The 14,112-nt window shown below is 34.2% G+C and overlaps 1 protein-coding gene across 1 annotated transcript in view; it reads right to left on the bottom strand.

The window, feature by feature from the left end:
* Positions 1-14,112, bottom strand: part of PDLIM4 (PDZ and LIM domain 4) — a 74,502-nt gene that overhangs the window by 47,588 nt on the left and 12,802 nt on the right. The window contains exon 2 of the mRNA XM_014072810.2: positions 8,183-8,334. Coding sequence (XP_013928285.2) covers positions 8,183-8,334 — 152 coding nt within the window. The remainder of the gene's footprint in view (positions 1-8,182; positions 8,335-14,112) is intronic.

Raw genomic sequence — 14,112 nt, 5'->3', positions numbered from 1 at the left:
TCCGCGACGCTCCAGTTGCTTGGTGGAGCGTTGCGCAGGTGCTGTATGCTCCATGCATGTGCGTGGAAGCCCTGAAGAGTTCAAATACAGGTAAAGACGGTGGGTGGGCGAACCGTACTGGAATGGTACCCGGTGCTCTCGGCAGGTACTGGTATGCCCGTACCGGTGCATACCAGTCGTAACCCACCACTGATGTATCTTTTCTGATTGGAAGAGCTGTTGATTTTTAAAATATTTAGTTGGCTATTTTAGAAGTTCAGTTCTTTCTCCTCCAATATATAAGCCTAAATCATAATTTATCTTAAATAAATCATGATTAGCCCACCATGAAGACTTTTTCTTAATTACCTAAGGAATTTCTTCCAGGTTTCAACCTCATTCTTTGTTCCAATGTTTGGGGGAACCTGTTAGTTCCCATTCTATTGTGTCTTGGATCTTCTTCTTATACTTATTGACATCTGATGTTTTGTATGGTATGATTTTCATGTTCACCCAGTGCTCCCTGTGGCAGCAGTTTATACTGTTCAGCAATTCCAATTTATTTTTTCTGTATATTTTGGTGCTCTGCTCACACACTCTTATATTCACTTTGTTTCTCCTGGGAATTCTCCTTCAGAATTGAACCTGGAAGGGCATGAAATGCGGAATTCCATAGACAATTAAAAACAACAACCAATTATGTGTCCCTGAAGGAAGGACCGATCCCATGCCCCATCTATAGATACTTAATCACTGTTTTCACTTGCCTAATATTGCTAAGTTTTTGCATTTTTGTACATGTTGTAGATGTTTTTAGAAAATGATTTTATATTAATAAAAATGGCCAAGTAGATTCATATAAATCAAATGTATACTGGGTTCTAACAAAATTTCTAATGCAATCTTCTGGCTATGCTATATGAATTTAGACCCTTTCTCTGGAGATTCATGTAACACAACCACAATGAAACTATTTATAGTTAATTAGATGGCAGGTGGATGACTTAGGGAAAAACCTCTTAACGAAATAACAGACTACAAATATATAATATAAATAAAATAAATTAGAATAAAATGAAGCATTTAAACAAAACTGTGTATCTCTAAGAACAAATGACAAGCACAGCTTAGACAGAAATAATGCTAAAGGACAATTTAAAAGACATGAAAAAATATTTTAAATCAAGAAAACAAATATGCATCTTACTTGTATTTAATGGCTAGTGGGGGCAAACCTGATGAAATTCTAAATAACCTTGTTCAGTAATTTCATGTTTTTATCTATATGAAACATTACAGGAAATAAGACTCCAAGTTTTAATTACCACAAAGTCAGGTTCAGTACCATGAAATAGCCAGATTCTTCAGAAGGAAATCGTCTTAAATTATAATGTATTTATATAAGTATTAGAATATTAGTATATAATATATAATGTAATATATTCTAACTCTATAGTTAGTTTAGATAAGAATATATATAGATGTTGGCTATTTTTTGGTCAGTCTTGAAGGCTGTCTTGATATTGTGTTTGTGGAGAATTTTGCTGATTTTATCTGTGGAGTCTTTGATGTAAGGGAGGAGGGTGATGGCATTGTCCAGTTCTGTGTCTCGGTTCTTGGGGGAGTCTCCCTTTGGATTAGGTTGGTAATTGTTTTTCTTTGGAATCCATTGGAAATTAATACGTTTGTGAGAGTGTATAATTCCGTTTTCAGGTGGTCTTTGTCAGCTAAGCATTTGGTTCTGGAGATGAGGATCTTGGCTACAGAGTTGATCTGTTCAGGGTGGTGATGGGATTGTGTGTTTAAGTAGTGGTTGGTGTGTGTTTCTTTCCAGTAGATGGTGTGTCCTAGGGAGCCATTGGGTTTTTTTTAGATTAGGACGTCCAAAAAAGGAAGTTGGTTGTTTGCTTCTATTTCTATAGTGACTTGTATTTTGGGGTGTAGGCTGTTGAGATGTGTGAGGAAGTTGTCCAGTTTTTCTTTCCCGTGTGACCAAATCACAAAAGTGTCATAAACATATCTACGCCAGAGTTTGGGTTTGTATTCAGATTTATCTAAGGCGTTAGTTTCAAAATGTTCCATGTATATCAATCTATCAATCATGATACAACCACACAACCAATCATTCCACTTATTGAAACAAAGCCATAACTCCACCCCCACCCCAAGATTTATAGAAAGACGGCAGTTCCAACCATGCTTTAAGCCAAAAACACCAGCCTGAAGATGGGGAGTGAGATCTCGCCAAAATGTTGCCCAGACAATCTCAATCTTACAGGGGAAAAGACCCGAATACAACAAGACCAGCATACCTACACCCATGAAAATCTACAAAAACATTATATATCATATATATACATATATCAATCTACCAATCATGATACAACCACACAACCAATCATTCCACTTACTGAAACAAAGCCAGCACTCCACACACACACACCAAGATTACAACAAGACCAGCATACCTACACTCGTGAAAATTTACGAATATGTGTGTGTGTGTGTGTGTGTGTGTGTGTGTGTGTGTTGTTAATCCAAAGTATCTCCAAATTTCTTTCCATAAAAAAGTTCAAAGTAGACAAACTTTGAAAATGCTAACTTAAATCATAGAAAAAAAATAGAAAAGCAAAGTTTGACTTTATTTATTTGTCTGTTTGATTAATTGATTTCTATAGCCATTCATCCCAACAAATAATTCTGGACATAGTATATCATTTATATTCTTTGTTACATATTTATGAACTGCTTCCTAAATTATATGGATTTCTAATTTAAAGATAAATGCATTATATAGACACTTAGGCAGTCTTTTCTAAAGTTCTGACAATCTAGCAACTTTAATCAGGAATTTATTACAGGATCTTTATTTATGATGTCTTCTGTTACCGTATATGGTATATGCATTGTATTCTCACTAAAGTTGATGAGAAATTTTGAACTGACATAAACGTGTCAGTGTATGCTGCAATAAAAATTCCCATATCCTTTTATGTATTTTTGTGGGATGTTTACATGCTGGGAAGCATCACAGAAGGATATTTCCTATTCTCTTGTCAAAAATGATCTTACAGTGGAAGAAGCTGGAAATGTTAAATCATAAGGAAAAAGCAGACAACCAAGTTTTGTGAAGTATTCATATTTTCTCTGGAGGTAGAACTGGCCAGTATCAGAGATATAAACTAAATTCATTGGACAAAAATTTGATCCATTCGTGGAAGGAGGGCTGATGTCGCGATGGCACGACGTGCAATCTTGGTGCTCCAAGATCACAGTCGAATTTCTGCTGCTTGATGGTCCATTTGTACCTAGACCATCCCGCAGAGAGGGTGATTGAGAAGGGCATCTCCTGATGATCTCAGGGACACCACAAAGTCCCTGAAAGATCCAGGAATAGCCCTTTTTTTCCAGTGACAGAAATGCAGCTAATGAAGCTGCTGAAGTTGGGACAGCTCTGGAACGGAAAGAAAGCGGAAAGAGAAAATGTGTCGAATTGGTGAGGAAATTTTATTATTAAAGGAAGAGACTACCCAAGAAAAAAAATTAAGTTAAGATTGAAGACAGAAGACTGTAGGCTGCGAGATTGATCTGCATTGAACTTAGTGTGTTATCCAGTTTCTAATTATTATTTTTTCACGGATGGAACTTTTGCCTATTTTGTTCCTATTTTTTAAACTGAATGGATTAATTCTTTTTTCTTCTTTTTTCACTTTTGCTTATACCTATGGATTAAAATTCTCCTTTTTTATAATGCTTGATTTGATTGATTGGATTGTTTTTGATCTCCATTTAAGGGTTTTTCTTTCTTTCTTAAACTTGGAATATAAAGAAGATAATAAGAAGGATTATAAAGAGGGTTGTAAGAACAGGAGGAAAAGCAGTTACACTGCCACTTAGAGGCTGGATATATTGTTTTTTCTTCTTTCTCTTTAATCGCTTGAGATTCAAGGTTCTCTCAGTTTGTTTACTGACAGTGATAGTAAGAAGAGCACAAGTTGTTTATACAGGTGTCTTTTGGAAGTTCTATCACTAGCTATTGGAGGGAAGACAACATTTTTACTTGAAAGATAATAAATGAACCTGTTTGAAGTTTATTAAAATAGCCTTGAACCCTATGTGTCAGCAAAATTGAAAGAATGGCTCAGCAGGAAAAAGAAACTTGCAACATTGCAAATGATTATGTTTGAAATTCAAAATCTATTAGTTGTGACAGAGAGAATTGAAAAGAGATTGGAGAATATGGAATACAAAACAGAAAAATCTGATGGAGAAACTAAGGATGTTTACCAAATGAAGAATGTGGAGGACAGAGTTCAAAAGATGGAAGAAAAAAATGAGCAAAGAGATAAGAAACTGGATACTGACAACAAAGTGAGCGTGGTTGGTAATGGCAAGAGTGGAAAATGGAAAGGGGAGATAGATGGATAGGAATGCTACCCCAGACTTCAAAGCACAGAAGAAGAAAAGAGAGAAAAATTGACGGAGAGAAATCTTGATAGAAGCACTAGTAATAACCCAAAATAATTTGGTGGAAAGAACAGATGTTGAGTTTCAAGCTTTTATGAGATACAAAGGGAATAACATATTGCCAAGATAAGTTTATACAAGATTTATTAAGAAAGTAACTAGAACATTAATGGCAAGAGATATAAGACCGTACTATTACTGGAAAGATACAGGTTGATGCAATGAAAATGTATAATAAAAAATTAAGCTAAATTTAGTTTACTAGTAGTATGTATAAAATGAAGCAACAATAGCTATAGTTAAATAATGATTAATAATGATAACAATACATATAGATATATTAGTTTGATAATATGCAATTTTATATAAACAACACATGGAGATTATGAGAGGAAGTTTAAAAGTTTTATCTAGAATATGTTATAAATATGTATTGTGATTGGATTATTTTAGGATATTTAATGGAATGTTATCATATAATCCTACTCTAGATTTTGAATATTATATATAAAAGGATGTAAAAACAATTATAATCAAATTCAGGTTGAGATATAATAATTGTGATATACATGAATATAGGTGAATTTAAAACATGCGATTTGACATGAAAAGCAGGTGTTGACTATGGAAGAGATGCATGGAAATACTGTAACCAACTGACACTTTCTACAATTTTTAATGGAAGATTTTTATTTTTATTTTTATGTTTGTTTGTCCTTGTTCAAAAACAAATAAAAATGTTTTTTTTAAAAAACGATCCATTTGTATGTCAAATCAACTCACCCCAGTTTACTATAGAAGAAAACTGGAAAAACAGAGATACAGTGGTACCTGCTCAACTGCTTTGAAACTCATTGAATTTGGTATTCAATGATTTTGATGCAAAATTTTTGTCCTTGTATTCATTGTTCGTTTGGTAGTCAACACACAAGTTAGAACTTAGTGGTCTTAGCTGCCTTGTGACTTACTACATTATCCCTAATGGGGAAAATTTGTTTGATAATCATCAATTTTGGTACTCATCGTGCTTCCCAGAACCAATTAATAATGAGTATCCGGTACCACTGTATTAGAATTGATTTTCTAACATGTTAAGAACATTAACCTGGAGTAACCTGAAGTTTTCAAGACTGTGGTACCGTAATATTTTTTAAGACAAAGTATAAACAGTAAAGTGAAAATACTATGTATATCAAAATGCCATTTTGATTTTGATTAAAAAGGTCTTTCAGCTACAGGTATTTTTATAAAATCACTAAAATAATATTACACTCATAAAAATTATTTGGCAAGACTATAGAATAATTTGCAATTTTCTCTGAGACTTTTGGACACAATTCCACTGAGGGATACTAAGAGACAAAAACCAATGTAAAATACCCCTCCTATAATTAATCAAGTTCAAATCTTCTTATAAAATATGTAACTACGATCAACCTAGGCATTTCCAGTTCTGAAAAGTAAACAGTACACTCTGCCATATTAAAAATTATCTGTATTTATCTTCAGAATAGTCTTTTAGAAGACACCAAACCTAAAGACCTAAAAATGACATTCACTTAAAATTGTAAAATGTCAGTAAAAATTGAAAACATTTGTGATTTTATCCCCTACCCCCCCCCCCCAATAATTATGGGTCTCACCAACAGTATGTAAGTAGATGCCTAAGATGTCAAACATGTTGCAATAACTCTGGGTTTCTTTAGCCACAACATTTATAACTTTAGTACAAATCTTATAGTGAGCTTAATTTGATTATTTTGCAATCCATGCATCTTGGAATTGTTTCAGTCACAATCCCTACAAAAAGTTTTTCAAGTTCCCAATTATATTCTCAATGTTATTTTCTGATCTGAGGTTGGACCACTGTCAGTAAAGGCAAGAATCCAGATCACAAACTTGAATTATTAGTTAACCTGAACTGAATCATCATGGGCTTGGTCCCTTTTGTGTTAACAGATCTCTGACATTCTCTTTGGAATCACCACTTAAAAGGCTGGGTTCCAAATGTGTCATATCTGTCGGGAAGCACTTCTGACAATAGCGTTAGAGAGCAACAGAGCCAATATAAGGAAAGAATAGGGAAAACCAACTGGATGTGCTATGTATTCCAAATTGCCAAAATTTGGAAAGAAGACACTGTTCTTTGAAACCAGGAAATCAAATCCCAATTATAGAAGGGGCTTCATACTGACAAGTTTGCCCTCCTGCCAGTATCTGGAAAAATGAATGGAAAAATAAACCTAGCTCAAGAATTTGGCTCTTGCAATTTCAGGAATGTTTAATTAATGGTCTGTTAATCTCTATAGTTTATAAAAATATACAGCATTCTTCCATTGCCCCACCTCCTAAAACCAGTATGATTATTGTAAGCTCCCTTTAGGAAGGAAGGAAGGAAGGAAGGAAGGAAGGAAGGAAGGAAGGAAGGAAGGAAGGAAGGAAGGAAGGAAGGAAGGAAAATTGTGTAATACTGTACAGATAAGAGAAAAAAAATGAATTGCTGCCTCTTGATAAGTAAAAAGCAGTTATCATAATATTCATTTATTCATTCATCTACATCCTGCCTTTATTGTTTTTACAAATAAAACATATCCAACATACTAATATGTTTTAACTGTGAACATGAGATAAGTTTGTTTTGTAATTTTGCATTTGGAGAACATTCTTTGTTAATTTACAGATAATCCTCAACTTACAACAGTACATATAGTGATGGTCAAAGTTACAATGGCATTGAAAAAAACGATTTACGACCATTTTTCACACTTATGACTGTTTCAGCATCCTCATGGTCACGTGGTAAAAATTCAGATGCTTGGCAACTGGTTCATATTTGTGATGGTTTCAGTGTTCTAGGGTCATGCAATCACCTTTTGCAACCTTCTGACAAGCAAAGTCAATGGAAAATTCAGATTCACTTAACAACTGTGGTTCTAACTGAACAACTACAGTGATTCACTTAACAACTGTGGCAAGATAGGTGATAAAATGGGAGAAAATTAACTTAACAAATGTCTCACTTAGCAACAGAACTTTTGGGCTCAGTTGTGATCATAAGTCAAGAACTACCTGTATTTCAGATTCATTATGTAGATTTTATGTGATTTGATAATGGAATAAAATAAAGTAATTAACTAATATTTAATCCTTTTCTCCAATAGTGAGAGAGTAGATGCTCTACTTCTCTTTCTGTGATCAAAATTATAAATACAATTATAACAGTGACTTAATAGAGGACAATATCTTTATATGCTAAAATTACAAGAAGTTGGCTTTTAAGGCAAAACTCTTTCTAATTAAAAAAAGGAACAGGATTGTATTTCTATTCCCAATATGCCTAGAACATTTTACTGAGAATGCTGTAGTATGTTATGTTTAATTATTCATGGCAGAATGAACTAAAACCAGAGGATTTTTTAAAAATGGCCTATACACACATGCTGAAAATTAGAATAATTCATTAATTTGCCTCATAGAGGATTACAACAACAATTCAAAATAATAAGCAAGATTTGTTTTTATTTCTTTACACCAAAACAGGCCATGAAACCAGGCTAAAAAGTGCTACATAAATAATAACAATAATCAGAGTTTCCCTCTTCCACAACGAATATAACGAAGAGATTAGGCAATGAACATCTGCCTGTGGATTGTCAGTCATTGGGTATAAACTGCCCAACCACATGTGTGCATAGACCTGATAGGTCAGCATGAGATAGAAAGTTGAGACATTTACCTGTTCACAGACAATATCAGTTGATCCAGACAAGCTTTGATCTTGTTTTGTGCTTCTAAATGTGTCATATTTTCTGTGCTGTCACCATTAATTGACAAAATGACATCACCTGGGCAAAGGTTAGCAAGAGCAGCTTTACTTCCTGGATTTATCTATAGGGAAAAAAGAAAGACATGTTACAAACTATGAAATTTTGATTGTGTAAAACTCAGATCTGTCCCTTAAAGGACAAATATATGGAACAGGGAGATATTCTAAGATCCCAGTAGGTTATTCTGTACTTTTTGTTGCTGTTGTTGTTGCCTTTGAGTCAGTATTGACTTCTGGAACTGCCTAAACAAGTCCCTGCAATTTTCTTGGCAAGATTTCAAAAATGATTTGCTATTGCCTTCTTCTTCCTAGGCTGAGGGTGACTGGCCCAAGGTCAGCCAGCTGACTAAGGCGGGATTAGAACTCACAGGGTCCTGACTTATAGCCTGTTGTCTTAAGCACTACTGTACATCACACTTGGCTTTCTCCTGTCAATTAGAGGCTCTAAATACTACATCCTAGCTTGGGCATAGAGTATGCCAGTTAAAGAGTATGTGATCATATTTTCTACATCTGAGTATGGTATTTAGTGAAATTGCCCATGTTTTACCAGAGAATAGAACTGCTGAAGAATAGAATATAAATATAATCCATTAATTGGCAAAACTGAGTAACTAAGTTGGAAACAAAGCCACAAAATAATATACATTAAATATACTGGTATTATCTCAATATATTTGCAAAAATATAACTTTTGTTTTTCAGAAAATAAACTCTTGTTGACACGTGACTTCTCTGAGAATTAGTGCACTCAGTAAATAATTCAAGCACAATGATTCTTGGGAAATCGTGTAAAATTATCTAAAAATGCTAACAAATGCCTAAAGCCCTAAGCTGAACTGGTAGGAGAGTACTGGTAATAGAAAACAGTACCATGCACCTTTTTCAGAATTTATCAATAATTAATATTTTTCCCTCTCAGTTTCCCCAAAGAAATTCATATTTCACACCATGACCAGAGATTCATACTTGAAGTAAATTATTTTGTTTTTGTGGCTTTATTTCCAATTTAGTTGCTTAGTTTTTCAAATTATACTTTGGCAATATTTTTAAACATGCCAGTATGACTTATTCAACAAACTATGATTTCTGGTTTAATGTTGTACATGAACGAAATTCATATTCCGTAGTAATAAGGTACCTTCATTTTTCAATAGGCAGATCAAAATTAAGTATGTAAATATTCTTCATAGTTTCTAAATGTTTGCCCTTTTAGAAACCAAATGTGATTTTTATATTTGTAACTTAATAAAAAGAATTCTTAAGAACTGATTACAATTCTGAAATCAACATTTTTAACTCAACATTTAACAAGTTCTAAAATCTGGCCCTAAGTATATTTGACTCTTGGAAATGTCCAGCCTTTAATCCCAAGTTTCAGTGCTTCATGACATGGATCGGTTCTTTGATACCAAGCAATAAATGATAAAATATTTCTGCAATTAAAAGAAGCAGTCAACATTATGGAAGCCATACTAATAACTTCCTGCTGAGGTGTTATCTTCCCCAACAGCTTAGCTTGGCTAGTACTCAAATAGCTTGTCACTTGCCAGTCGTGCATGAAATATCATGCTGTTTATTAAACTCTACAGCATTTTCCCTGGTGTTTTGTCTTAATGCCAAGATCTCGCACAGACTGTTACTTTGTTTGTATGTGACTAATGCTAGATACTAGCAATATTTCTAAAGCAACTACAATGCATTTTCAAACAAAACAAAATCCTTCAGTAAGCATTGATTACATTGCTATTAAAAAAATTGAATTCCACATATACAGCTGACCTTAACAATAAGTCAGTGGCTAGTAAGTATATGTGTGCATTGATTTACCTCCTCAACCTAATATTCTCCAAGACATTTGGGACTGTATACTCAGCATGCTGGCTGGGGAATTCTGGGACTTGAAGTCCACATATCTTAAAATTGCTAAGGTTGAAAAACACTGCTGTAGTTTACATAATTTTTAGTTGCAGAGGAGTAAGTTGGCAAGGACAACATTTATTCCAGAAGTTTCCTCAACACTCCTGCACTTCTGTTATTACTTTTGTTAACTTGTCATGAAAACATAGATAGTTGGCATTATCTAATGAGAAAATGCTCTGATGGTTTTAATCATATCTGCCCTATTAAACATAATATTTTATTGCAACTACAATCTTGTTGCTCAAGGTGTGTTTAATATGTAAATATTTTTCATCATCTCCAATTGTTTTTTTAAATAAAGAACATGTTGCTTCATGAGGATCAGAGATGAAGATATTTCCTCAGTATATACTATTTATTTTCCATTAAGGCACAGAAGGAGCTTTCTTTTTTAATTAAAAAAAAGAGAGAGAGAGAATTGTACGAAGTCATTACTGGCTTTCAGAATCTGATGGGACATAGTACCCAGGTGTGATTTCTCTCTCTTGATCTTCTTTATTATGTTAAATAATATTATATTGGGAATAGTAGCATAGCTAAGCCAATGTTAGAGCTGAAAGACTGTAAAATTCTTGACACAAATCCATTCTATACCAGATCTATCATTTCTGGGCTGCAAACATTTACCTGATAACAAATTCAAAAAACTAAAACTCTCTTCTGTTATCTAGAGCTCATTAAGATTTTTGTAGCAGACAAAGAAGCTCTATCTAATCTGAGCTCCAAACTCATGAAGAGGCTCAATTTAAGTGCCTTTGTAAAATAACCTGTTAATTTACTATTACTTTTAATTTAACTAATACATTATGGCATGTGTTACACTTCTACTACTTTCCTGTTAACCTGCCCAGTTTAGGGTGACCACATTTCGACTATAATAATCTGGATCAACAAACAAATGGAACAAAGAAGGTTTTCTGTATCTCTGCTATCCATTATTTGTCTAAATGTGGTTTATGACACGGTAGCCCTTGACAACCACCACCAGAACTTTGTGGCCTTTGTGTATGTGTAGTTAATTCCTAAAGATTTATCTCTTTCTGCAATACTGAACTTCTCCCAAATGCCTCTTGACCCTCTTTTTTCCCTCAGTAGTCTTGATTGATTAAACAGTCTTGCTATAATGCAAGATTTCAATTTATGTAAGATTATTCCAGAACTACTCTATAAGTATTACTGATCCATTTCATTCAGATTACTGCATTTAGTTACACTCTCCCATGGCAATTCCCATATCCAAATAATAAAATAGCTTTGAAATATAGTAAAGAAAACCCAAGTTTTCTAGTCTGGTTTGTGCATAGTTTTAAATATATGTCCTTCCTAGGTATCTATTTGCTGTTCATAAATATTTTTTTCCCCCTGAAGCTGCCCTCTGTCCCAATAAGGTAAGGAGTCCAAGAATTTGAACGAAAACTTTACTTTTTTGCCTTCAGATAGGACATGACTGATTACTGAACAAGATTATACAGTTGTTTGTCAGGAAATTTAGGCAAGCAATTTATTCTGATTTTGAGATAAATGTACCTTTTTAAAAAAAATGCATAGGAAGGGAGGGGTATTAAATAAATGGTACTATCCATTTCTAAATTACTAGATTTTAACACTTACATAATCTGCCCTTTTAGGTAGGGCAGCTGAAGAAATAAATTACTCCAAGACTACTGGAATTCTGCTACTGAACGTCTCACAGAATTTCCCTCATACTAAAGAACATCAAAGCATAGTTATCTTTAGTTTCTTTCCCATCCTCTCTTCCTTCCCAGGGCTATGCAGAGGTTTAGCTAACCATTTTTGTGTTTCTTCTATAGTGTTACATATGCTTCTAGGCAGATAAGTCAGCCTTTGTTATAATATATTTTCTTAAAAAAATAATAAAATAAAAAGCTTATTTAGTTTAATGTTGTTTCCATTAAGACCTGGCAATGGCTTAATACAGACAAGGGAGAAAAACATATTACTTTTAAAAGATTATACAACTAAGTTGAATTAAAGCAGCCTTGCTAGAAATTGGGAAAACTGACACCATCAATTAGGGGAAAGCTGAATCAAAACAGTATTTGTACATATTGTGGTAAATAATACTCATTGATAATATTCAATCATATGTCACCTTCACAAACAATAGCTGAATTGTTTTGGCAGACATGAGTTAATTTCTTTAGGGTGGGAAATGAAAAGCCACTCCTGTCTTCCAAAAGATGATTTAAATTGACCTTTTTACATAATATGAATGAAGTGACTCAGTACAGAATACCTTGGATATTCCAGTTTATTTTTTTTGGCAGGACTGGAATAAAGTTTAAAACTTTCTATTGTGTTTGTAAAAGCTGAACGAAGTAACAGCATTCAAGAGACAATGTTACTCTTGTTTCTGGGTTGCTAAAGTAGATGCCTTCATCCAAGGCTGTCTCCCTTTTTAATGTTTGCATGATGTCTATATTCAGATTGATAACTGACATTATGAATGGGAAAAGAAGAGTATATTCAGAGTTTGCCTGGTTCATAATCTGAACAATATATTTCATGTAACCTTGCCTCACTCATGGGTTCAATTGTGGTGGCTTAGGCAGGAAGACTCTTTCTCTTATCTTCAGATTTCAATTCATTTAATCATAGTGATTTTTGTACAGTACTTTTGTAACCATGACCTCCAACATTTTCCCTATTAATTATTGTTCTGAGCAACCAGGAACAAAAGGATCAACAATGGCCATAGAAGAAAGACATATTTTCTTCTGTAGAAAAGTTAAGGAAATTCAGATAAAACCTGACTTTAGTCTCTCAAGTGCCTTACTGCTGCCACTAGAGATTGGGAAAGGTTGGTGGGGCAAAGCAAGTTTGGGATTTAATAGCCAGTTTTCTCTGGGTCACCCAACCAGGAGACAGCAAGACTTACGAGTTTGCAGCAATCTGTCCAGCTGCTTCTCCCTAAAAGATGCAGGAGGAGGAAATTTTCCCTTTATAGTCCCAAGCCAGGTCAAGATCTAAATCACTTTAGACTTTTATCATTTTTGCCAGCTACTTCCCTACCCTCCTCCACTAAATTCAGTCCTACTCTGTTCAGTTTTGAGAGAATTATTCTGATGAAGGATGGAGAGGCTCTTTTATATTCTGTTGTGTTAGAGAGAATAAAAATAGGACGGCAAAACTAATCCCATTTTCCTACAAAAAAGAGAAGCCGGTCTTTACTAAATCAGAATTGGTTTAGAAAAATGTAAATGATAGTCTGTTTAAATGACAGCTTTTGCTTGAATGGAGAAATGAAAACAACAGTAAATACTGTACTTCCCAAAAATCGCCTTGGTTCCATTAAAGAAAGGTGAACATTGAAATATTGTTTTGAAATTTGAAAACACACACAACTACTTTTTCCAGTCAGGAGCCTTAGAAAATAGAACAATTGTGTTTCAGCAGGCTGCTTTTGGTTGCTGTGTGGATTTCTGAAAACTGTCCTCTGGAAACTGATACATTTCCTTTATATTCGTAGTAAAAAAATACTATCCACTCCAGAGAGTGCTAGAGCTTGCATCTAAACAGTATGGTCCTAGTTATGAAATATTGCTGCTAGCCAAAAGGAATTGAATTATCTCATTAGCAAAGAGAGAAAACAAAACAAAATAGGGTTTGGCATATTTATTCCTGTCATCCCCTAATGAAAAACTTATTCCTCCTCCAGCAACCCACTTGGCTTCTGGATTGGGGAAGGGATAAGAGAAGCCAACACAGAAGCTAAGCAAAGCACCTAAGCTGGACACTGCTGACCATTTCCTCTTCTGCCGTGGTTACAGCAAATGTTAACTCTTTCAGTGAGTGAGTTCTAAGAAACTTTTGCTTCTGGAGAATATCAATTTCCCAGAAGGTAAAATTGTACTTTAGAAAAATCAGTTATTTGTCCATGCCACTCAGTATGTGGC

This window comes from Thamnophis sirtalis, unplaced genomic scaffold (assembly GCF_051295495.1).
Source record: "Thamnophis sirtalis isolate CommonGarterSnake01/CBP01778 unplaced genomic scaffold, rThaSir2_p1.2 scaffold_3, whole genome shotgun sequence".
Classification (NCBI taxonomy): domain Eukaryota; kingdom Metazoa; phylum Chordata; class Lepidosauria; order Squamata; family Natricidae; genus Thamnophis; species Thamnophis sirtalis.
The sequence above is the reverse complement of the archived record's forward strand: the minus strand, read 5'-3'. Positions and strand labels throughout refer to the sequence as shown.